Source organism: Mirounga leonina, unplaced genomic scaffold, assembly GCF_011800145.1.
Source record: "Mirounga leonina isolate KUSES-001 unplaced genomic scaffold, KU_Mleo_1.0 Mir_376, whole genome shotgun sequence".
Lineage (NCBI taxonomy): Eukaryota > Metazoa > Chordata > Mammalia > Carnivora > Phocidae > Mirounga > Mirounga leonina.
The window spans coordinates 3,400,423-3,426,540 of record NW_023270718.1 but is presented as its reverse complement, the minus strand read 5'-3'; the positions used below and the strand labels follow the sequence as shown (position 1 = coordinate 3,426,540).

Here is a 26,118-nt window from a genome sequence, read left to right as displayed (position 1 = left end):
TGAGAAATAACGAATTACTTAGCATACACTGCCTAGTGCAAAGTAAGCTCTCAACAAGCTTTTTAAATTTCACTTGAATCATGAAATAGAGCCAAACTTAAGTTCTCCCCTCTGCCATGGGGACCTCACATTAAAATAATCTGGCCTGCTTTCCTCTATTATGACTTCTCCATCCGTTTATAGTGTGCCCAAGAAACTACAGAGTTTCTGAAAGCCATAAAATGCCAAAGTTATGAGAGATCTTGAACATGTCTGTCCTTCCCCCATCTCAATTTTACAGACAAGATATTTGCAGACCAGAGAAATTTCAGTGTTCTGCCTAAGAAGCTGAACAAAACAAAGCAATTCTTGACTCTTGGTAGGAAGCTTCACCTACCACACAGGATCTCTCTTTACCTCTTATTAGCAAGGGAGGTAGTCAGAAATAACAGCCAAAAACCCAGTGCAGATAGTTTTAACAATACTGGTATCATCCGCCACCTTTCATCTAGAAGCTATAAGTTCAAACCACTGCAGGTCCCATCATGTGAGAATCACCACCGTCTGCAACCTTGATATTCAAACTGAGAGGATAAGGTCTGTTTGTTACACCAGAGCAGTCTCTGGACTTTGCAGCTTTTCCAAGACAGACTTTGGCTGACTGTGCCTTCAGAGTTACCCATCTTAACTATTTCGTACTCATTTTATTATCAACCTAAAAACACAGAAGCCAAAACTGAGGAACACGTGTTTACAATCCAAGCAAGCCTCCCCTACATAGGTATGGTTTCACCAACTGAAGTCCAGGCCGATCAAATACCCACGTGGTATATTTGACTACCGTAAGAACTCCGCTTTAGATTAGACCATTATTTTGAAAACAAGGGCCACATCTCCTACAATTCTGAACACACAACCTATATAATCAGTAGGCTGTTAATGAACTGGTTTCCAAATGTTCTAAGCATACTTTCCTTAGATGGGTTGTTTCCTACTGGTGAATAAAACTGTATTTTTTTCTGAAAATGTTACATTCTCCCCTCCTCTCCCAAAACTTACTCTACGAATTCATGCTCTCCAAGATTGGCAAATGTGTATCCATGGTAGCCAAAAACATCTCCTGTAAAAAACTTGATGCTATTTTTGTGACAGATCTGGTCAACTTTGACTATGACATCCCTGGAGCAGCAAGTCAGACAAACCTGCAGAAAGACAGAATTGGCTGGGTGTGAGTTTTGCAAAATGTGAATCATTGCCCTGATGTCTAAATAAATCTTAATGAACAGTCTCTCTGGGCATGTCTAAAGCCAGTTTCAAACTGGAATAACAGGTTCTTTGGATCCTATGGTTAGAAGACAAAAGAAAAGTTGCAGGTTTCACTAGAAATGTAAATTGCGAGACTTCCATTTTCTGCAATCAAAACAAAATGGGTGCAACTAGAAAGTAAAAGCCATTCAATGAATTTATTTCCCCTGTTCTATGAACAAATATAAACCACACCTCAAAGTTTTTGTGAAAAGGGAAAAGACAGTAATAATTTAGTCTAAGTTATTTCTAAATTATTTAATCTATTAAAATCCGAATAAGCTATCACGAGAAGCAAAACCAGTTTTAAGTGACCCAAGGGTCATATTTAAATACGAGGGCATTTTTCCCTCCTTGTTTTGATTGATATGTTAAGATAAAGAAGATAAACAAGTCCTGTTGAGATTAGTTTTCCACAGTTTTCAACGTGAAACTTTATCTGAATTTAAGGACAAAAGAAAAGGTTACACACCAAGTGACCTTCCATTCAGACGTAGACAATGAACCGGTGATTCACTCACTGGAATTATCAATGTTGCTCTGAGGCCTCTAGGTTGTGTTCCAAAAAGTTGAGGTACTGGAAATAGCTAAGTTTTACTGTATAAAACACCATCTTTTCAGGAAAACCTTTGTGATAAGGGTCACGAAGACAACTTCTGAAAATTGCACATGTTTTCTTCTGAACATGAAAACACCCAAGGAAAAAAATCAAATCTAAAAGGCAAGACAGTCACAGCTGAACATGCAACATTGACCAAATGGAACCCTGCAGAGTCAAAACTGAGGGTAAAACCTAAGAGGCCCAGTCACAGGTAGCCCATGAGACACTGATCCTCGCCCCATGCGCGTGCTTTATACAACCAACTGGCCCGGTGCTTCAGTTCTAACAAACCCTCTAAGTGCTAGAAATGCAAGGGACACCTAGAATTAACCAAATGTGGTTACTATGGATAAAGAAATGAAGAGAAGAGGTTTGTCCAAACAGAAAATGTTCCAATACTTGGGAGTTACAAAATAGAATGAATTAAATTAAAAAGAAGACAAAATGCACAGATGATCCATCATTGCAAGCACATATCTGAACAGATGCACATATGAAATAAAACAGTGTGGAAAAACAAACTACCCAGCCGAAATTCTAACCTCTCATGTAATAGGCCTCTCATTTAAAAAACAAGTAGATCATCTGTGACTATTTCATGGTTATCCAACATTTGTTTAGCTTTTCCTGGGTACAGGGAACCATGTCTGAAAGGTCACAAATGCTGAAACAGAATTTAACTTATCCTTTCACCTCTGCATAGATCTGGCAGTGAAACCAAATGAGGCTGGATATGCCTCACTTGGCTTATGACTACAGTGAATTTGTCTAGTTATCCATGGCAACACGGTCAAAGTGGCTGTGTGAAAGAGACAGACAGACCAAGATCAGGTGTGCTCTTTTTTTAAGACAAAACACAAGCTGTAGTTTGATATTTCTAACAAAAAAAAATGCCTCTACTACAGAAATTAACCACCAACTTGTTTTCCGGAGAAAACACTTGCAGTAAAATGTATCGAAGCTATATGGAAAGATTCTGGAAGGAGTACAGAACACCAATGATGAAACCTGGTGTAAGGGAACATATGTCCAAAGAAGAAAGCAGCAGACAGCAAGTCACAAACAGCTACCGCAGATCCAACAGACTGGATCTACTACCACCACATTCCACATGGCAAGGCAATGTGCTAGTAAGGCACACACACTAAGGCAAGGTCAGACTTGAGACCACGCAGGCAATGTACTGAGCCTAAAGACTTTACACTCTTTATGAAACTTACAGCGTCAAACTGAGTGAAAAATGACTCCGGCTTCTTTTCTATATTCTCAGTGTCCACCTTCACATCCACCATGGGGTTGAGATTCTGGGCCCGCTCCAAAGAGGCTTCGGCCCTGTTGCGGCCAAAAGATCCAGTACGGATCAAGAACTGAGCTCCAGGGTCTTCTGGAGATACCTAGAAATAATATTTTTTTAATACTTGAATTGTGGGGGGGAAACAAATTCTCAAGAACAACAAACCTTTCCATTTTAAAGGATAACTAAAATATCTACCATCTAATTGTATTATTGTTCTTGCAGGAATTTGCCTAATGCAGACTCCCTACACTCATTCCTTCAGAGACTTTATAGAGACATTTAACTTTTTTTTACTTGGCATTGATAGTTAAAGAGCACCCCCTTGTGTTTATAAAGAAAATTCACTCTAAACAGAAAAGTCCACACTTTCTTCTTTCACTTAAATTTGTAACTGCTAATAAAATGACATAATTATCAGTGGTAAGAATTTACAATACCTACTACGTTCCCAATTTTAAGCATTTGGAGACAAACAATAGTAGTTTAAAGGATGTAGTCCCTGGGGTGCCTGGGTGGCTCAGTCGGTTGAGCATCTGCCTTCGGGTCAGGTCATGATCCCAGAATCCTGGGATCAGAATCCTAGGATTGAGCCCTTAGGATTGAGTCCCAAGGCAGGCTCCCTTCTCAGCGTGGAGCCTGCTTCTCCCTCTGCCACTCCCCCTGCTTGTACTCTATCAAATAAATAAAATCTTAAAAAAAAAAAAAATCAATAAAGGATGTAGTCCCTGCCTACAACTGGTTTAAAATCAGACCAGTGAGGGACACCTGGCTGGCTCAGTCAAAAGAATGTGCACACTGGGGCGCCTGGGTGGCTCAGTTGGTTAAGCGACTGCCTTCGGCTCAGGTCATGATCCTGGAGTACCTGGATCGAGTCCCACGTCAGGCTCCCTGCTCAGCAGGGAGTCTGCTTCTCCCTCTGACCCTCCCCCCTCTCATGTGCTGTCTCTCTCACTCTCTCTCTCTCAAATAAATAAATAAAATCTTTAAAAAAAAAAAAAAAGGGAATGTGCACAGCTCTTGATCTTGGGGTCGTGAGTTTAAGCCCCATGTTGGGTATAGAGATTACTAAAATAAATAAATAAATAAACTTTAAAAATAAGTAAATAAATAAAATCAGACCAGTGCCAACATCAGGCACAATTAAGAATGCCTGAAATTAACTCTTAAATTGAACTAAATTCAGAAAGGAGGAGAGATGAGTAGGGCTGGAACAAAGTGAGCATTTCACCCACAAGGCTGGATGTCAGCAGAGAGCCTCAAAGACAGATAATAAAATCACCTGACAGCTGCCAGTAGGATTACAGATCCCATTCTGTTCACAGCATTTGTTCACACACCAAACATCTATTTTAACGATTAATCTCCAGTATGACCTTGCTACCTTCACCAAGACACAAGTAATCTCCCTCCTCTCCTCCAGCCAACTATCCACAGCACATACTCTCCCTTACTACCTTTCTTTCAAGAAAATGAGCTCATCTTCCTCTCATTCAAGGCCAGCCCTCTAACAATATCCTCGACCCATCCTGTCCTACTTCTTCAGGGAACTCATTACATACTGAGAGGCTGTACATCGTAGTGGTTAAGAGAGCAAGGCTCTGGAACAATTCAAGTTGAATTCAAATCTTCGATTCAAATCCTAGGTCAACCACTTACTTAACTGTGTGACCTTGAACAAGTATATAGGAATCACATGCAAAATGAGATTAATAAAAACAGTACACTTACTATAATCACTCTATTTGTATTGCTCTGCTCTTCCCTCACCGGACATCCAGTCTCTACATGGACCCTCTTGGGTGTGGTGTCCCCAGGATTCCATCCCAGAATCACTCACCTTTTTGCTCTGCATAGCTCCATACTCACTACTTTTAATTTCTGCTGGTTATTTCTCAAATTGTTCTTACTGGTACAGACTGCTAACTGATCCATCAGAGTCTTGCATTAAACTGCCCACCAGATATTTCCTGCTGAATATTCATATTTGACTATTTTTTTGGTCAACTGATGAGCCTACCAACAAACCATCCAATTACTTGAGCCAGGAACCCCAATCTTTGTATTCTTGTTATGTCCTTGGTAACAGCCACCTGACGAGGTGGCTAAGAGCATGGGCTCTACTAACAGTCAGACTCCCTGGGTGCTGGTCATACCACCAACTACTATGACCTTGAGTGGGCCACCAATTCATTTCCCTTTCCTCTTTTTTCTTATCTGTAAAATAGGGATGACAATGCCTCCATCTCACAGTTGTGAGAACTAAATGAGATACAACTACAGCTCTTAGAACAGTATCCAGCACCTTCAGGAAGTATCTGCTACTACAGTGATTCCTTGCTTTCCCTATGCTCCTGTATATGATCCTACTGATTCTACCACCTTGTATTTTTCACCTCTTATGTGCTTCTTGTCTTTTCTATCACTAGTGCTATTACTCAGACCCTTTTCATCTCTCACCTAACCGACTAAAGCAGCCTTCTAAGTGGTCTTCTGTCCTGTATCTTGTGCAAATCATATACAGTAACTACTGTTCTACAGAAGGCCTGAAATCGACCAGGTCACCCATCCCACATTTGAAACTCTTTAATGAATCCTTGCCACCCAGAGGATGAGTACAAGCTTACAGCAAGGCTTACTAGCAGGGCCTTCACGATTTAGACCTTACCTACAACCTGGACACCACCCCCCCATTTTGGGCTTCTCATTCTAAAAACACCAAATAGCACTGCTTGCTATATTCTATTTCTACCATGCTATTCTATGCCACTGCTAATGTTTCCTGCCTAAAACACGGCCCCACTTGAGAAATCTCTACTTGTTCCTTAAGCCTCAGCTAAGATCACAGCTCCAGGAAGCCTTTTGTGTCCCCCTATCACAACCTGAGTCAAGGAGCCTGCTCTGGTTTCTAAAGAAACCTTGAGAATGGGAACCAAATTTTGTGCATCTTTGTATCACAAGTGTCTAGATAGGGTAGCCAGCAGGTACTCTTGGGTATTTGTTGATGTAAACAAAATAAAACACTCTGAACTCTGAAGGGCAGGAATTAACATCCTTGATTTACAGATGAGCAAACTGAGGGGCACCTGGCTGGCTCAGTTGGTAGAACATGAGACTCTTAATCTCAGCGTTGCAAGTTTGAGCCCCACACTGGGTACAGAGATTACTAGAAAAAATAAAGATAGATAGATAGATAGCAAATGAGTCCCTGAGAGGTTAAGCCTCTCGCCCAGCTTGAAGGGGTGGGATCTGAGTCCAAGTCTGCAAAATTCCAGAGCTTTTGCACTAGGTAGCATGGTCTCCCTGGGATGTTCCTAGTCCGGGGGTTAAAAAGCACAAGCAAATTGCAAAAGGCAGAACAACCAAAGTGTGTCCATAAATTTATGAGGTGGGAGTCTGGCTGGGTAAGTTCACTGGGCCCAGGTTACACGAAGTCAGTGGTTCTCAACCCTCCCTGACTTTTAGACTCATCTGGAGAACTTTTATTTTTAACAATTCCCCCAAATACTCAAAGCACAGCTGGGACTGAGAACCACTGTGTTAGGCCTTGAAAACCAGTCAGAGGAATTAGGCTTTGCAGTGGAAGGTAGGTGGAAGACGGATAACGGTCAGCCTGTTCACTCCAGCACTGGGTGGCACTCACTGTCCTGAGGCAGCAACAACCCTCCATCACACACGCCTCAGTATTATATCATCGTTCCCCATTCTCAGACTCTCGCAACCAGATGAGGAAGTCATCATCCCCATCTGGTTTCATTTTCCCACACCGAGGGCCTCCACGTTTGGGGAACCATCCTTCCCTGGCTCTCCGCTTGTACCCTCTCTCCACTGCAAACAAATTCTCCCTCCAAACGCCTCTAGGGGGCACTGTGGTTGGGAAGATGTCAAAACTGCAAGTGTTCAGCCGGTTAATAATCTGGCAGTTTGCTTGCAGGAATTTTCTTTCCTTAGAAGGTTTTGAATTCAAGTCAAAAATCAATTTGTGACTGTGATATTAAGTGAGCTAACCCACGTTTCTCTTCATTGCAGGAGAATTTTTTTTTAATCCTGGTATTACTTTTCTCTGAAACCCAAAGGAGATGAGCTTTAAAGAGTTTCATCAACATTTGCTTTCTTCCACAGAGCCCATACCTCACTCTGTGTGCTACTTAGCATGTTCACTGCCTAAAAGGAAAGACACAAATAGTATCATGTGATGACACAACCTTTCAAGTATTTTACCTTAAAGAACAACGACATGATTTCTAGAATTTGCTTTAAAATACCATCCCAAAAAATACAGACCAAAAAAAAAAAATATATATATATATATAGTTATCTGTAAAAGTCAGATAGATGGGGTGTCAAATGTTATTCTCTCTACTTTTGTATATATTTGAAATTTTCTATAAAAGAAAAAACATTGAAGCATGAGAATATAGAGAAAGAAGTTATTTTCACCTTGGAAAAACTGGTCAGAGAAATCTCTTGGGATTTCTCTATGAGAGATGAGAAAGACTATTATATTATCAATTAAATGGTATGTCATATAATTATTAATTACCGGATGTTCATTATGTGCCAGCACCATGCTAAGCAGTCTGCATCCATTCTCTCTGATCCACTGTTTTCCAAACTAATGGCTATGTACGGTCTACAGTGAAGCTCTCCTGGGATACCTTTCAAATGTATATATTCCTGAGCCACATCTCAGACCTTCTAAAGCAGAATCACTGGGGCTGTGAAAGCTAGCTCTACCGTAACAAAACCACCCCTCTCCTCCTCAAAGTCACCCTCCAAGGGAGAGATTAACTACACTTTACCGACAGGTAAGCTCTAGGAGGAGACAGAGGAGTCTCACTGGTCGACCACCTAGGTCATGCCAGTGCCATGAGGCCAAAGGCCACAGCTCCACTAATGCCAGTCCTCCATTCACAGCCTGCAGGGGCACGTAGGGATTCACAAAACCTCCAAGGGTTTCATACTGAAGAGGGGAGACCGTGAAGGAAGAGTGATGAGGTGGCCGAACATCTCACCTGTTCAGGATCCAACATGGTCAGTCCTTTCACTCCTGCCAGAATGAGATTCTTGGCAATTTCAGCCCCGAGTCCTTTCATGCCGACAAGAAGCACCCGGGAGGCCCGCAGCCTATAAGGCAGACACTGTTAACCAGGTGACAGAGGACAGTGGAAGTTTCCCCGAATCATTGAAAAACAAGTCAAAATAACAGTGAAGTAATTTCGGTTTGCATTAAATGCACGGAAGCATCATGGCCTAAAATCTAGCAAAGAGACAGGCTCTAATCCATCCTGCAAAGAACAATTCATTCAACAAATATTTATTGAGCACCTACTATGCCAGGCACCCTTTTAAGGTATAGAAATACAGCAGTGAACAAGACAGACATACTCCCTGCCCTCCTGGAGCTTTTATTTTATGGACAAGATAGACAAAGATATAGGATTATGTCAAAAAGTGATGAAAGTCAGGGAGGCCTGGCTGGCTCAGTCGGTAGAGTGACTCTTGATCTCAGGGTCACGAGTTCAAGCCCCAAGTTGGGTGTAGAAGAGCTTACTTAGAACAACAACAAAAAAAGTGATGAAAATCAAGCAGGATATAGATCAAGAATGATGGAGGATGCTATTTTACTCAGACTGATCATGAAGACCTTTCTGAGAAGGTGCTGAGCAAAAATCAAAATGAAATGAAGGACGAATATACACATATTTGGGAGAAGAGCAAGTACAAAAACGGCAAGTATAAAAGCCCTGAAGCAGAGGAGTGCTTGGCATGTTTTGGAGACAGAAAGGACACTGGCTGAAGAACAGTGAGCAAAGGGAAGAACAGTAGGAGGTGGGTCACAGAACCAGGGCCACATCATGAAGGCTCTTACAGGCACTGTAAGGGCTGAATTTTATCTAAGCACAATAGAAAGCCATGGGGGGATGGACTCTTGGAGGGGGAAGAGTGTCAGAGTTAAGGAGACCGAGAATGAAGGCTTGGACTAGTATGACAGCAGAAGAAAAGGTGAAAAGGGGTAGTATGAGCAAAAACAGAGTGGCATGAAAGAGGGTGTATTTGGAAAGTGTTTGGATCATTCTAGTCTGTAAAGTCACAAAAGATGAGATTTAAAAAAAGGTAGTCAGAGGTCCAGCTGTCTCAAAAAATCTGGACTTAGTGGAGCCTGGATGGCTCAAGTCAATTGGGCAACTGACTCTTGATTTCAGCTCAGGTCAGGATCTCGAGGTTTTGAGACTGAGCCCTGAGATGGGCTCCATGCTCAGTGAGGAGTCTGCTTGTCCCTCTCCCTCCCTCTTTCTCTGTTCCTCCCTCCACACATTCATGCATGTGTTCTAAAATAAATAAAATCTTTAAAAAAAAAAAAAAAGAAGTCTGGGTATGCCTGGGTGGCTCAGCCAGTTAAGTAGCTGCCTTCGGCTCAGGTCATAATCCTAAGGTCCTGGGATCGAGTCTCATCAGGCTCCTTGCTCAGCAGGGAGCTTGCTTCTCCCTCTGCCTGCCACTCCCCCTGCTTGTGCTCGCTCTCTCGCTCTGATTAAAAAATTAAAAAGAAAAAAAAAAGAAAGAAAAGAAAATCCACACCCTGCATGCAGTTCCATTAAAAAAAAAAAAAAAAAAGAAGTCTGGACTTAACTCCGAGGTCAGTGAAAGGCAGTATAGGTCCATGGTATCATATGTGAAATTCCTTGAACCAGAGGGTTTCAGAATCAGAATCTTTTGGATTTGAAAAAAGAAATAGAATTTACATCATTTATTATGAAACCCCATCAGGATCTTGGGCAGTACCCTATAATCAAACCCATTAATATTTTTGCAGCAAATGTATGACTATTTCACACTGAAAAGTATCAGTGAGAACTAAGAACAATCTCACATAAATTCAAGTTTGGCTGGCCAAGGAGTCTGCTCTTAATTTATGAAATGAGGGGACGCCTGGGTGGCTCAGTTGGTAAAGTGTCTGCCTTCAGCTCAGGTCGTGATGCTGGGGTCCTGGGATGGAGCTCTGCGTCGGGCTCCCTGCTCAGGGGGGAGCCTGCTTCTCCCTCTGCCTACCGCTCACCCTGCTTGTGCTCGCTCACTCTCTCTCTCTGGCAAATAAATGAATTAAATTTTTTTAAAACTTTATGAAATGAGTCGATTTTCAACTTGCACTAGTATTAGGGAGAACATGTAGAAGTTCTTCTAAAAATGGTACTAATAATTATGGATACTTGCATGTAATTAGACTAGAAATCTTTAACGAGGATGGTGGCTGACAAAATAGGATCCTGCACTGATTCTTGATACCAGCAGATACTGGATTTTTTTTTTTTTTTAAGAATTTATTTATTTATTTGACAAAGAGAGACAGAGCGAGAGAGGGAACACAAGCAGAGGGAGTGGGAGAGGGAGAAGCAGGCTCCCCGCTGAGCAGGGAGCCCGATGCGGGGCTCGATCCCAGGACCCTGGGACCATGACCCGAGCCGAAGGCAGACGCTTAACGACTGAGCCACCCCGGAGCCCCAGATACCGGATTTCTTTCGCTAATACAACCCAAGGGTAAAATGGGGCGGGGGGTGGAGTATACTGACAATATTTCCTTCAAAGGCGTATGTCTGGGTTTCAGCTTCTCCATTATCGGGCTCTCCCACTGCCAACCACAGGCTAGCAGACACAAGCCTTTCAAGTGACAATTCCACTTCACTACAACAGAAGGGAATTGGGAAGAGGGCTTACAAAATACAAGCAAGGTAAATAACAGAGATGCTAGCAATGAGTACTATGCTTATCAGAGATTTATACCAGTGGGTGGAAGGAGGAAGAAAAGCTATGTGACTTTCCAGAGGAGCTCCTATCCGTCCAGAATCAGCGCATATAATAGACAATGCTTCCAAAAAGAAGAGTACACATACCAAACCTTTGGACATCAGCAAGGCTGAGCATCCTTGCATTTAGCTGTACCTTCCAGACCTCTGCTGTCACTGTTAATCTATAAGTCTTCCCTTCACCTGGACCCAATACTGCCCCACCTGGAATTCCAGGGTGCCAAGTTCCGGGTTTTTTGTCCTGTTTGGCTGCTCCAGTACTTCAAGGATACAGCTAGAATAGCCCAGCTCTCCCCTGGGAAATTTTATCTTCAAACAATAGGCCTCTAATCCCTACACCCACTAAATTCTTCTCAGGCTCTGTTCTCTTTGCTGTTCTTTCAGCAATGGGCACTGCCAATCACTAAATGCCCTCTAGGTCTGAAGAATTAGGTTTGAATTCTACCACTTCCCAACTGGGTGATCTGGACAAGCCGCACAATCACTCTAAACTTCAGTTTTGGGGCGCCTGGGTGGCTCAGTTGGTTAAGCGACTGCCTTCGGCTCAGGTCATGATCCTGGAGTCCCGGGATCGAGTCCCGCATCGGGCTCCCTGCTCGGCAGGGAGTCTGCGTCTCCCTCTGACCCTCCTCCCTCTCATGCTGTCTCTCATTCTCTCTGTCTCAAATAAATAAATAAAATCTTTAAAAAAATAATAAAAATAAATAAATAAACTTCAGTTTTTTCATCTGTAAAATGAGGATACCAAATGTGATTTCATGTCGATTAATCTCCTTAACAACCTGGCAAAATGTGTGCAAAAGCATCTAGCATAATCCCTGGCACATAATGGATGCTCAATATATGTTACTTGGACTTACTGAACTTCTCAACCCCATTACCCTAATTATTACCAAAGGGCTCGGTGACAGGGCGCCTGGGTGGCTAAGTCGGTTAGATGTCCGACTCTTGATCTCAGCTCAGGTCTTGATCTTAGGGTTGTGAGTTCAAGCCCCACACTGGGCTCCATGCTAGGCATGAAGCCTACTTATAACAAAAAACAAGGGGCATATGGGTGGCTCAGTCTCTTAAGCGTCTGAGTTTAGGTTCAGCTCATGATCTCAGGGTCCTAGGATCCATCATTGGGCTCCACACTCAGCAGGGAGTCTGCTTGTCTCTCTCCCTCTGCCCCTCCCCCTACTCGTGAGCTCTCCCCCCATCCCTCAAACAAATAAAAATCTTTAAAAAACAAAAAATGGGGGTGCCTGGGTGGCTCAGTTGGTTAAGCGACTGCCTTCAGCTCAGGTCATGATCCTGGAGTCCCTGGATCAAGTCCCGCATCGGGCTCCCTGCTCAGCAGGGTGTCTGCTTCTCCCTCTGACCCTCCCCCCTCTCATTCTCTCTCTCAGATAAATAAAATCTTTAAAGGGCGCCTGCGTGGCTCAGTTGGTGAAGCGACTGCCTTCGGCTCAGGTCATGATCCTGGAGTCCCGGGATCGAGTCCCGCATCGGGCTCCCTGCTCGGCGGGGAGTCTGCTTCTCCCTCTGACCCTCCCCCCTCTCCTGCTCTCTCTCATTCTCGCTCTCAAATAAATAAATAAAATCTTTAAAATAAAATAAAATAAAATCTTTAAAAAAAAAATGATAACAACAAAATAAAACCCCAAAGGGGTTCAGTGATAGGTGGGTTCCCGATTTTCAAAAAAAAATCTGACAGAAAATTTCTAAAGCTGGCATTTAAAGGCCTTCAGTATTGTCTCCCACTTCCGCAGCTGTCTCTCCCACCAGCACCAGATTCCTCCCTCCCAGACATGCCTTCCATTTCCCACCTGCCGACTTCAGATCACAGCATTCCACACACCTGAAATGCACTCTTTTCCCCTCTAGGCCTAGTCGAGCTTTTCCCCAGACTTCAAACCCCAATTCAAATCCCATTCCCTCAAAAAGTCCCTCTTCCCACAGCAGACTCAAGTGAGCACGCCCTCCTCTAGGCTCTTGGTGCACTGCAGCTTACAAATGCCTCCGACAAAAAATCACATTTAGCCACGCAGCCTCTCCCAAGCCCCTACCTCCTACAGAGCTCTAGACTCTGACTGCTTGGAAGGGGTTTTCTTCTACCTCTAAAGATTTTACTTCCTTACTCACTTATTTATTTAGAGAGGGGGGGGGAGGGAGAGCGTCAGTGGGAGGAGGGGCAGAGGGAGAGGGAGAAGCAGACTCCCTGCTGAGCAGGGAGCCCTACGCAGGGCTGGATCCCAGGACCCCAAGATCTTGACCTTGGCCAAAACCAAGAGTTAGACGCTTAACCAACTGAGCCACCCAGGTGCCCCTGCTTGGAAGGTTTTTTTATTCAGCTGCCATCAACAGTGAATATCATGTTTGTATTTTTAATCCTTAACTATGCTAGAGGCCCTGAGCTTACAGCTAACGTGTGGCTCAATTACAGGAAATGCACTTAAAGTAGCGCCTGGCACACAGTCAGCACTTAATACATGTCAGCTATTATTATTCATACTCTGATGCAGCAACTCCCCTTCTAGGAATGAATCCTGCAGAAATACTCAGGTGTGAGGGGCGCCTGGGTGGCTCAGTCGTTAAGCGTCTGCCTTCGGCTCAGGTCATGATCCCGGGGTCCTGGGATCGAGCCCCGCATCGGGCTCCCTGCTCGGCGGGAAGCCTGCTTCTCCCTCTCCCACTCCCCCTGCTTGCGTTCCCTCTCTTGCTGTGTCTCTCTCTGTCAAATAAATAAAAAATAAAATCTTTAAAAAAAAAAAAAAAGAAAAAAAAAGAAATACTCAGGGGTGCACCAAAATCATGTACAAATCTATTCACAGCAGCAGCACCCATCCGCCTCCCTCCGCCTCCACAGCCACCACCATTTCTCACCTCCAAAACTACAACAGCTTTATAACTGGTCTCCCTGCTTCCACTCTTGCCCCCTACAGTCTGCTGTCCCCATCTCAGGAAGAGAGATCTTTTATTTTTTTATTTTTTTTTTAAAGATTTTATTTATTTATTTGAGACAGAGAGAATGAGAGAGAGAGAGAGAGCACATGAGAGGGGGGAGGGTCAGAGGGAGAAGCAGACTCCCTGCCGAGCAGGGAGCCCGATGCAGGACTCGATCCCGGGACTCCAGGATCATGACCTGAGCCGAAGGTAGTCGCTTAACCGACTGAGCCACCCAGGCGCCCCCAGGAAGAGAGATCTTTTAAACCAGATTATGACCCTCTCCTGCTCAAACCGTTGAATGGTTCCCTATGCAAGTTCCTTACCCAAAGCCGGGGCGCCTGGGTGGCTCAGATCATTAAGCGTCTGCCTTCAGCTCAGGTCATGATCCCAGGGTCCTAGGATCGAGCCCCACATCGGGCTCCTGGCTCAGCAAGGAGCCTGCTTCTCCCTCTCCCTCTGCCTCTCTCCCTGCTCATGCTCTATCTCTGTCTCAAATGAATAAATAAAATCTTAAAAAAAAAAAAAAAAAGTTCCTTACCCAAAGCCCTGCAAACTGCTCCCATCTCAGGCTCATCATACTCTCCAGGCTGCTAATTGCCTACAGCCTGGCTCCAGCCTTAGGACATGAGCATTAGTCAATTCTTTAGGTCTCAACTCAACTGTCACCACCTTAGAAGTCCACACTGGCCACCTAATCCAAATTTATGTCCACACCCTCTTCTATCTGGAATTACACTCTATGTTTATATGTTCACTGCCTCCTCCATTTGAATGTAAGCTCCAGAAACCATCGTATCCCTAGCATCTATGACTGTGCTTGGCACTTAGTATACTGTTACTGGAACAGTACTGAATTAATAGATATACCAAAAGAAATCCAAGTGTCCATCAGCAGAATTACATAAATCTGGTACATAATAAAATAATAATAGCTAACATTTATTGAAGACTCACTACATGCTACACACTCTTTACATGTACTATGTTATTTAATCCTCATGACAATCTTATGAGCTGGTTATCTTCTTATCCCTTTTTTGCAGCTGAGAAAACAGGCACAAAGAAGTTCACTAGCTTATCCAAGGATACACAGCTAGGAAGTCGCTAATAATCAGCTAGTTGATAAGGGCAATAATAAGGGAGAGCGATTCAAATGGTGGACTCTGAGGCCACACTGCTCTGGTGCACACACACTATAGAAAACGAGGTAGCCATTAGAAAGAATAAGATAATAAAAGGTAACACTTATTAAGCTGTTACTGTATGCCAAGCACTGTTCTAAGCAATGTATGTGTATTAACTCTGCCAGAAAGGGGCACCTGGGTGGCTCCATCGGTTGGACGTCTGCCTTCAGCGTCTGCCTTCGGCCTGGGTCATGATCCCAGGGTCCTGGGATCCAGCCCTGGTCCAGCTCCTTGCTCGGCAGAGAACCTGCTTCTCTCTCTCCCTCTGCCTGATGCTCCCCCTGCTTGTGCTCTATGTCAAATAAAAAAATAAAAAATAAAAACCTCTGCCAGAAAGGCACTGTTACTCTCATTTTGCAGATAAGAAAGCTGTAGTAGACAAAATGTGTCCATCCCTCCCTTCCCCCCTACCACTGCAGATGTCCATGCTCTAATCCCTGGGACCTGTGAATAAATTACTTTACATGACGAAAGGACCTTAGGTGTAATTAAATTAAGATTCTGAAATGGGGAAATTAACCTAGATTATTACTTGGGTGGGCCCAAGTAATCACAAGGGTCCTTAATAAGAGGGAGGCAGAAAAGGGGCGCTGGGTGGCTCAGTCGTTAAACATCTGCCTTCAGCTCAGGTCAGGATCCCAGGATCCTGGGATCGAGCCCCGCATCAGGCTCCCTGCTCAGTGGGAAGCCTGCTTCTCCCTCTCCCACTCCCCCTGCTTGTGTTCCCTCTCTGTGTGTGTCTCTCTCTGTCAAATAAATAAATAAAATCTTAAAAAGAAAAAAAAGAGGGAGGCAGAAGGGTCAGAAGATGCTATGCTGCTGGCTTTGGAAATGAAGGGGCCACAAGCTAAGGAACACAGGTGGCTTCTACATGCTAGAAAAGTCAGGCAAAAAGACTTTCCCCTAGAGCCTCCACAGGGGAACATGTCCCTGTCAACACCTTGATTTTAGCCCAGTGAAACTGATTTCAGACTTCTGACCTCCAGAACTGTAAGAGAATAAATTTGTATTGTTTTAAGCCACTAAGTTTGTGGTCATTGTTACAGCAGCAACAGGAAACTAAGATATTGAGGACAGAGTTGTTAAAGAACTTGCCGAAGATCACACACCTCCAAAATGGCAAATACTGCTCCAAAGTCTGTCCTCTTCAAGTCATATTGCCTCTCAACACCACAAATAAATGTAAAATCACATTGCAACATGTTACGTATATAGCCCCCCGGGAGCCACGACGGCAATAATCACCATCTACAGAGGGCTCACTGGGTTTGAGGCATGGAACTAGGTACCTTACATATACTACTCCACTGAGATACCGTGATTACTGGGGCGCCTGGCTGGCTCAGTCGGGAGAGCACGTGACTCATCAGGGTCCTGAGTTCAAGCCCCATATTGGGTATGAAGCCTACTTAAAATAAAATTCGAAACAACTGATTATAGTTCTTCACCATGTCTCTTTTGGGGGATAAAAGCATACACACCCTAAATATTGCATACAATTTCTTGCCTTAGAAGTCCAAAGGGTTGGAATGCCTGGGTGGCTCAGTCGGTTAAGCGTCTGCCTTCAGCTCAGGTCATGATCCCAGGGTCCTGGGATGGAGTCCCGCGTCAGGCTCTCTGCTCAGCGGGGAGCCTGCTTCTCCCTCTGCCTCTCTCTCTCTCTCTATCTCTCATTAATAAATAAATAAAATCTTAAAAAAAAAAAAAAGAAGTCCAAAGGGCTCCACAGACCCCAGAATAGGCCATCACGTTTCCATAGGAAAGGATTCAAGTCTGCCTGGAGTAAGGAGAAAACTGAGGCTCAGAAAAGGTGTCCAAGCTCTCACAGCTCATGAGTGGCCAGAACTGGGATAGGAATACAGTTCTGACCACTATCTATGATTTTTCCTCCTTTTTTTTTTTTTAAAGATTTTATTTTATTTATTTGACAGAGAGAGAGAGACAGCTAGAGAGGGAACACAAGCAGGGGGAGTGGGAGAGGGAGAAGCAGGCTCCTGGCCAAGCAGGGAGCCCGATGCGGGGCTTGATCCCAGGACCCTGGGATCATGACCTGAGCCGAAGGCAGACGCCTAACGACTGAGCCACCCAGGCACCTCTGATTTTTCCTCTTTCAATGTCTTCTCCATGTTGTCTTGTACACAGCAGGTTCTAAATAAATATTTGCTGATTAGGCTCTCTCATCCTTACCTTCTACTGCCACAGGAATACCTTTTAAATTTCTGAGAAGGAAGGAACCAGAGCCTTTTTATCACAACCTTTGAATTCACAATACATACCACAAGTTAAGCCAAGCCAACTGAATTCCACTCATGGTTAAAAATTCCTAAGACTATACCAAATTCACACTTGAACCACATTTATTGAGATTTTAATGTGTGATAACGAGTCATGCAAAAATCTGGTTATAAGACTATTTCAAGTAGGGTAAAAAGTATGCACAAAGTCTCTAGGCCAGAGAGAGGTTTAGCATATTTGAGGAACAGAAAAATTCAAGAGCTTGAACGAAGCGAACCAGGGAGCTGTAGCCAAGATCAGACAAGGCAGAGCATGAAAGGCAATGGATTTTAAAAGCTTTGGATTTTATTCAGAATACAAGAGGAAGGGGCGCCTGGGTGGCTCAGTCGTTAAGCGTCTGCCTTTGGCTCAGGTCATGATCCCAGGGTCCTGGGATGGAGCCCCGCATCGGGCTCCCTGCTCTGCGGGAGCCTGCTTCTCCCTCTCCCACTCCCCCTGCTTGTGTTCCCTCTCTTGCTGTGTCTCTCTCTGTCAAATAAATAAAATATTTAAAAAAAAAAAGTTAGCAAACTAAACTTTAAAAAATAAATAAATAAATCTACAATCTTGCTCCATCTAACTGCCCATTCATTACATTTACTTCAATGTCTTGTCAGAATCCAAAACAGAACTTAAGATTGCTCCCCCTACAATCTTCCTCATCCTTCTGGAGTCTCCACTCATCCCACTAATGTTTACTTTACATTTGCTTTATTTATCTCAACCTATTTCCTATGTAGCTTCCTGCTTTTGTTACTCATGATTTATACTTGTCAAGTAATTGTAGCTATAATTTACTAAATGCTCTATGAGCATAGGCACTATTCATGCATTATCTCATTTTTTATAAGTCTTTATTCATTTAAGCAATCTCTACACCCAACGTGGGGCTCAAACTCATGACCCCGAGATCAAGAGTCGAATCCTCTTCCAACTGAGCCCGCCAGGCACCTCCATGCATTATCTCATTTAATTCTCAACACCCTTATAATATAGATTCTATTATCTCCATTTGACAAATGAGGACACTAAAGCACAGAGAAGGAATGTATCCAAGGTTAAATAACTAAGAATTTCTGCTGTTGCGATTCAAACTTAACAACCACTATCAACACTACAATAAACTGGTCCTTATATGAGCAATCAGGATTGGCCTCCACAACACAGTATGCACTCCGTCACTAACTATGGCAAATGTGTGACTATGGAACCAACTGAAGTTGGCAGTGTTGGATAATGAGTCTCTGAAAACAGGAAAATTTTTGAAGTCCCTTTTTTGTAAAGTCAAAATTTCAGAGTTGAAAGAGTCCTTAAAAATGTAGTCACACTGGGGGCACCTGGGTGGCTCAGTTGGTTAAGCGACTGCCTTCGGCTCAGGTCATGATCCTGGAGTCCCTGGATCGAGTCCCGCATCGGGCTCCCTGCTCGGCAGGGAGCCTGCTTCTGCCTCTGACCCTCCCCCCTCTCATGTGCTCTCTCTTTCTCATTCTCTCTGTCTCAAATAAATAAATAAAATCTTTTAAAAAAAAAAAAATGTAGTCACACTGGGACGCCTGGGTGGCTCAGTCGGTTAAGCGTCTGCCTTCAGCTCAGGTCATGATCCCCGGGTCCTGAGATCAAGTCCCACATCGGGCTCCTTGCTGAGCAGGGAGCCTGCTTCTCCCTCTGCCTGCCTCTGTCTCTCTCTCTCTGATAAATAAATAAAATCTTAAAAAAAAAAAAAAATGTAGTCACACTTACCCCTCCTTTTTGCAGATGTGGAACTTAAGGCCAACAAACTGTGAGACTGACCCAAGGTCAAGAGAGCTGGTTAGCAGACCTGGGAACTGAACCCAGGTTTCTTGACTTCCTACATCTTTGCAAAGTACAGTCATTTCATCCAACAAATATATCTGAATGTCTACAAACTTGCAAGCACTAGAAATTTAGTAAGACCAGTCAAATCCCTTTAGTTATCAGACATTTATAAAACACTTTTCCTGGGGCGCCTGGGTGGCTCAGTCGTTAGGCGTCTGCCTTCGGCTCAGGTCATGATCCCAGGGTCCTGGGATCGAGTCTCACATCAGGCTCCCTGCTCGGCAGGAAGCCTGCTTCTCCCTCTCCCACTCCCCCTGCTTGTGTTCCCTCTCTCGCTGTGTCTCTCTCTGTGAAATAAGTAAATAAAATCTTTAAGGGGCTCCTGGGTGGCTCAGTTGGTTAAGCGACTGCCTTCGGCTCAGGTCATGATCCTGGAGTCCTGGGATCGAGTCCCACATCGGGCTCCCTGCTCAGCGGGGGGTCTGCTTCCCCCCTCTGTCCTCTTCCCTCTCGTGCTCTCTGTCTCTCATTCTCTCTCTCTCTCAAATAAATAAATAAAATCTTTAAAAAAAAAAAAAATAAATAAATAATAAAATCTTTAAAAACAAAACACTTTTCCTCATGGAGCTTATCATCTATTTTGCTCTTTCCAGTCAACCTCCCTCCCTTCCTCATGCTTACTTAGGTAAGGGATAAACTACTGCTGAGTGGAAGAAAAGTCAGACAGGCCTAGTTGTGAAAACCACTGCAGAAACCGCTGAAGCACATTCTGAAAACATACACAGCTGCCAGCTTCAACACCCTCCTTTACACTAATTTGACCGAAAAAATGAGCCCCTGTTGTCAAAAATGACCCGGAGTGGGGGAGAGTATGAACCTGAAGTGAGTGACTTAGATTCAACTCCTACTTCTATCTACTTGGTGCATGACCTTGGGAGTCTGCGCTCTTCCTTGAACCTCATCCATAAAATGGGCTATGTACCATAGCAAGAAATGCAAAGTCACATGCTGACAGGCGCCAGGCAATTATATCAAATGAGTGAAGTTGAACTGATAGAGGATCCCTAGAGAACCCTGTGCCATGTCAGAGGCAGTCCCTACTTAGCTCCAATCAGTGTGGAAGTTCTGACTTTTCTATTCTTCAAGAGAAGACAGAAATAACAGAAATTGCCAGATTGGGGCATGGGGCATAGGGCTGGGGTGGGGTGGGGTGGAGGGAAGAGAATCACATTTCTTTCCCAACTTCTCGTGATAAAAATTTGAAACATACATAAAGTAAAAAGAATAGGTAGCATTTTGCCTTTTATGCGTATAGGACATCATGGCATTTCACACCTCTAGCATGCATCTCCAAAAATATGGCATTCTCCTTCAGAACCATGCTATTACCACATCTAGAAAATAATTCTCAAATATCACCTAATAGGACTGAATATTCAAATTTCCACTATTGTCTAAAAGATGTTTCTTTAGGAGTTTTCTTTCTGAACCAGGATCCAATCAAGGTTTATATCTTACATTTGGCTTCATCTCTTTATGCTCTTTTAATCTAGAACATTCCTTTCCCTTCTTCTTCCATGACACTGACTTTTGTAATAGAACCAGGACAGTTGTCTTGTAAAATGTCCCACATCCTAGGAGCGCCTGGGTGGCTCAGTTGGTTAAGCGACTGCCTTCGGCTCAGTGCATGATCCCGGAGTCCTGGGATCGAGTCCCATGTCGGGCTCCCGGCTCAGTGGGGAGGCTGCTTCTCCCTCTGATCCTCTCCCCTCTCATGCTGTCTCTCTCTAAGTAAATAAATAAAATCTTTTTTAAAAAAAAATGTCCCACATCCTGGACATCTTATTACCTCAATGTTCTCTAATTTGTTCCTCTGTTCTCTGAAAGTATGATTAGGATAAAAGATAGTCAGCAGGACAACTTCACCGATGACACACTCAAGTTCTTATTTCACAGAAAGCACATTATTAATAATCACTTCCAAAGGCAATAAACTCATTTTTAATTTCTTTGTTTGAATATTTCCTTGGCCTTATGGATTCTAAGTTATTATTTTTAAATTAAGTCAATTTTGTTCTCTCTCTCTCTTTCTTCCTTCTTTTGACTTTATTTTTTTAAAAGATTTTATTTATTTATTTATTTGAGAGAAAGAATGAGATAGAGCATGAGAGGGGGGAGGGTCAGAGGAAGAAGCAGACTCCCCACTGAGCGGGGAGCCCGATGCGGGACTCCAGGATCATGACCCAAGCCGAAGGCAGTCGCCCAACCAACTGAGCCATCCAGGTGCCCATCTTTTGACTTTATTTTTAAGTAATCTCTACATCCAACCTGGGGCTTGAACTCACAACCCCAATCAAGAGTGTCATGTTCCACTAACAGCCAGCCAGGCGCCCCAATTTTTTTCTTTCTGATGTTCAAATGGTCTCAAATGTGGCAATTCTCTAGATTTTTAAATGCTGGCAACTAATTTCAAAAAATTTAAAAGTGTATGAAAGGGACACCTGGGTGGCTCAGTCGTTAAGCATCTGCCTTCGACTCAGATCATGATCCCAGGGTCCTGGGATGGAGCCCCGCATCGGGCTCCCTGCTCGGCAGGAAGCCTGTTTCTCCCTCTCCCACTCCCCCTGCTTATGTTCCCTCTCTGTCTCTCTCTCTGTCAAATAAATAAATAAATCTTTAAAAACAGTGTATGAAAGATACAACCCAGTTTTTAACCTCTAGACCATTATACTCTCCTTTCCAGTTCTCTGATAACCTTGGTCCAACATCACACAGAATCAGCAACAAAATGTTGCCAGAACGCAATCAGCTGATTCCTAGGCCACCTTCCATCTTACAAAAGAACCCCAGACTCCAGAGCTCTCCTATTCCACCTGGAGTTTCCCTAGGGGCAAGTCAATTTGCTTTGTGGAGCCTCCTTCCTATTTGTACAGGGGAAATCACTGCTCTTCCTACTTCAGAGCTGATATAAGACTCGGTTGAAAAATGGACATGAGGGCGCCTGGGTGGCTCAGTCGTTGAGTGTCTGCCTTCAGCTCGGGTCATGATCCCAGGATCCTGGGATCGAGCCCCATATCGGGCTCCCTGCTCCGCAGGAGGCCTGCTTCTCTCTCCCATTCCCCCCCGCTTGTGTTCCCTCTCTCACTGTGTCTCTCTCTGTCAAATAAATAAATAAAATCTTAAAAAAAAAGAAAAAGAAAAATGGACATGAAGGCACTTTAACAAACTTTGCAAGATTGTCTATAAATACAGAGGTCCAAATTACAGATCACCCCCCCTTCCTTCCCTCCCAGGACGCTCAATCAATCCTTTTCAGGTTCTCCACTGAGTTCGGAACCTCTCCACTCCCTCAGAATAACTCCCATTTCCCAAGAATTCTATACCCTGACTTTGATTTGTCCCTTAGGTCATCTCCTCTCCAGCAGCCCCCATCCATCATTCTTTACTGCTCCTCAGAGGAATCATTCCTACCCTCTTGACAGTTCTCTCACTACATTCCATCTTAATCTTCACCAGCTTTGCCCTACCTTAAAACTACCTGCTGCCCCAACCCTTTGGATGAGCCCTTCTAATACACTTAGGATCTCTTTCCCAACCCTTTAGGACCTCCTAACACTCAAACCTTCTTCAAATAGCAGTCCCTAAAATCAACCAGCCCCACCTATGTCCTCAGGCCCATTTTCACCATTTAATTCCCAATCTTCCACTTCAGATGCCTTGGGTCCTCAGACCAATGCTTGCTAATGCCTCACAATGCCCCCTCCCCCAACCACATAAAACCCCACACCTGAAATAGGCCTGAAAACTCAGGTTCGCCCCACCTCACCCCCCCAAACACACACTCTCTCTCACCAAAAAATTCTAGAAACTCCCACCTCTCAAACTAAATTCTCTTGACCTGCCTGCCTCCTTATCCTTAGATCAATTAACTCTATACTCTGGACTCACATCACATACCTCCCCCCTCAAACAGACCTCATCTCTCAACTCAACCACTCATATATTTCCAGACATAAATAACCATCTAAAACCTAAGTCCAAAAGAGAACTCTTGCTTCTTCACTCACCCCACTATCTCAGTCAACAAATGGCAGTTCCATCTTTCCAGCTGCTCAAACCAAAGAAACCTTAAAGTCATCCTTGTGTTCTGCCTCTCATACCCCACACTGTATCCTTCAGCACATCCCGTCCCCTCGCCCACCTTGAAACTATAATCAGAATATGTATTTGTCCCCTTCTCTACTGAAGCCACCATTACCTATGTCCCAAGGGGATTATTACCCCGGTCTCCTAACCAGAATCCTTACCTCTACTTCTGCCCACTTCGACCTACTCTCCCCCCCAGCAAGACTGATCCTTTTATTTTTTTTTTTTTAAGATTTTTATTTATTTATTGAGAGAGATAGTGATAGAGAGAGAGCATGAGAGGGGGAGAGTCAGAGGGAGAGGCAGACTCCCCGCCGAGCAGGGAGCCCGATGTGGGACTCGATCCCGCGACTCCAGGATCATGACCTGAGCCGAAGGCAGTCGCTTAAACAACTGAGCCACCCAGGCGCCCCAAGACTGATCCTTTTAAAATGCAAACCTGATCGCGTTACTCCTAGGCTCAAAACTCTCCAGTGGGTTTCCCAGAACACTTGGAATAAAAAAGCGACTCCAAATCAAATGAGGAGTTGCTTTTCTGTTTCCTTCCCTCACTTGCCAAGCATGCTCTGGCCTCCAGGACTTTACACCAGCTGCTTTCTCTCTGCTAGCAAAGTTTTTCCACATGGCTCTTTCTCCTTCATACAGGTCTGAGGCTCAATGTTCTCTCTTCAGAGGCCTTCCCTGGCCTCCCTATCAAAATAGCTCTCCCACCTCAACATCCTTTATTGATGCTGGTACCCTGCTGTATTTCTCTCCCTGGCACTCGCATTACCTATTATATTATTTCTTTATGTTTATTGCTTCCCCCACCAGAATATACACTCCATGCGGGCAAGGAGTCCGTCCAGTTCACTAATATATGCTCTGTGCCTCGGTGGCGCCTGGGTGGCTCAGTCGTTAAGCGTCTGCCTTCAGCTCAGGTCATGATCCCAGGGTCCTGGGATCGAGCCCCCCTTGCTTGTATTCCCTCTCTCCCTGCCTCTCTCTCTGTCAAATAAATAAGTAAAATCTTTTAATATATATATATATATATATATATATATATATGCTCTGTGCCTAGAACAGTGCTTGTGGCAGGTGCTCAATAAATATTTGATCTAATCAATCGCCTCTTTCAAAGACCTCATCCCCTCCGATAACTATTCAGTACCCAAGGTATGCCCAACCCTAGTGCCCAGTCCTCTCTAGACACACCCCCGTAACTCGGCATAAGCAACCTCTTCGGGTAGCTCCAGCCCCTAGGCTCTCCGGGCCTCTCAAGAGTCTCAGTTGAAATAACTTGCTCCAAAACGCCTCAAAAACCCTCATCCTTTCAAATTGGCCCACCCTTTCGAAGCCACAAGAAGGTAGGCTCGCCCGTGTTCGGTGGGCCGGTCTCCCCGGCGTCCAGCAGAGAACAGGTTCCCGCAATCTACGAATGAATGAACTACGCCCCCACTTCATCCTCCCCTTGCACCCTCCTACTCCCTAAGCGCCCACCACCACCACTCCCTTCGGGCGTCTGCGTCCTTGAGTTTGAGTCCTCCTGATCCCTCAGGACTCCCCCACCGCCCCTTCCAGAGGCCTCCCTCTGAATGACCCTCCCCCCCACGCTGGGAGGTCCCCCCTCCCCACATCTTCCAGAAACACCCCTAACCAACCCCTCCAGTCCTCTCAAGGCCACCCTCCCCGGGCACATAAAATTCCCGCCTCCTCGCTTCAAATCAGACCCTCCGGCTCCGTGAGGGCCGCCACCGCCTCAGGCCAGACGCCCCCTCCAGACCCTCAGTCCCACAAGCCGCTCTGGCCCTGACCGTTTCTGGGCCTCCAATCCCCACAGACGGATCTGCCGGTCATACTGCGCCGCCTCCTCCTCGCTGATGCCGCCGCCAGCCTCCTCCTTCTCCACCATGGCGCCGGCTCTAGCTGCCTGCACTCGGGTCCTGCCCACGGTAACCGCCCGCCGGCCCCACGCGCCGCCAACCGCCGCCGGCCGCTCGCCCGGGCCGCCTCTGCGCCTGCGCCAGAGGCCGCGCCTGCGCAGGACCTCCTCCACGGCCCGGCCCGCCCCTAGAGCCCGGGACCACGTGGACCTCCCCAGCCTCAAAGGCGGGCCAGCGGGACTGCCAGTCACGTGACGGGGCTCCAGCCAATCCTGGGCCCAAAATGGCGCGGTTCAACGCCCCGAGACGACAGATACCCAAGTGGTGATTTACGGGGCTATTAATTCGGCGAATATTTATCTAGTCCCTGCTGAAATCCCGGCATTGGGGGTTTTGAAATAGAGCAGCGAATAAAATAGACAAAGCCCTGCCCTCATAGAGCTTACGTTCTATTGAGGGGTGCCCACAGAATAGGAATCAGGCCATGATAAATGATGTGGAGAAAAATAAAGGCGGATATGGGATCACAGGGTTGCAGGAGTGGCCAGAGAGGTCTCTCAGAGAAAGTGATACTGAACAGAGATCTGAAGGGACCGAATAAACAAGCCATGTGGATAACTGAGAGATGGAGCATTTCCGGTCAGGGCAAACAGCAGGTGCAAAGGCCCTGAAGCTGGAATGTGCTGGCATAGCTGAGGAACTGTGGAGAGGGCAAGGTGGCTGGAGCAGAGTGAGAGGATGGGCAGGTGGTAAGAGTGAAATCGTAGAGGAAGCAAGTGGGACTTCCTGTAGGGCCTCGTAGGCTAGTATTAGCTTATACCTATTTTCCTTAAGGTGTCTTTTTTTTTTCTTTTTTAAAGATTTTATTTATTTATTTGAGAGAGAGAATGAGAGAGAGAGAGAGCATGAGAGGGGGAGGGTCAGAGGGAGAAGCAGGCTCCCC

The 26,118-nt window shown here is 44.9% G+C and overlaps 1 protein-coding gene across 2 annotated transcripts in view; it reads right to left on the bottom strand.

Moving 5' to 3' along the window:
* Positions 1-25,295, bottom strand: part of SAE1 (SUMO1 activating enzyme subunit 1) — a 79,202-nt gene extending 53,907 nt beyond the window's left edge. For both annotated transcript variants that reach the window (XM_034986851.1, XM_034986852.1), the window contains exons 1-4: positions 25,107-25,295; positions 8,195-8,306; positions 3,106-3,279; positions 1,039-1,181 (exon numbers count right to left, since the gene is read on the bottom strand). In XM_034986851.1, coding sequence (XP_034842742.1) covers positions 1,039-1,181; positions 3,106-3,279; positions 8,195-8,306; positions 25,107-25,204 — 527 coding nt within the window. In that variant the 5' untranslated portion in view covers positions 25,205-25,295. The remainder of the gene's footprint in view (positions 1-1,038; positions 1,182-3,105; positions 3,280-8,194; positions 8,307-25,106) is intronic.
* Between the last annotated feature and the right edge of the window lie 823 nt (positions 25,296-26,118).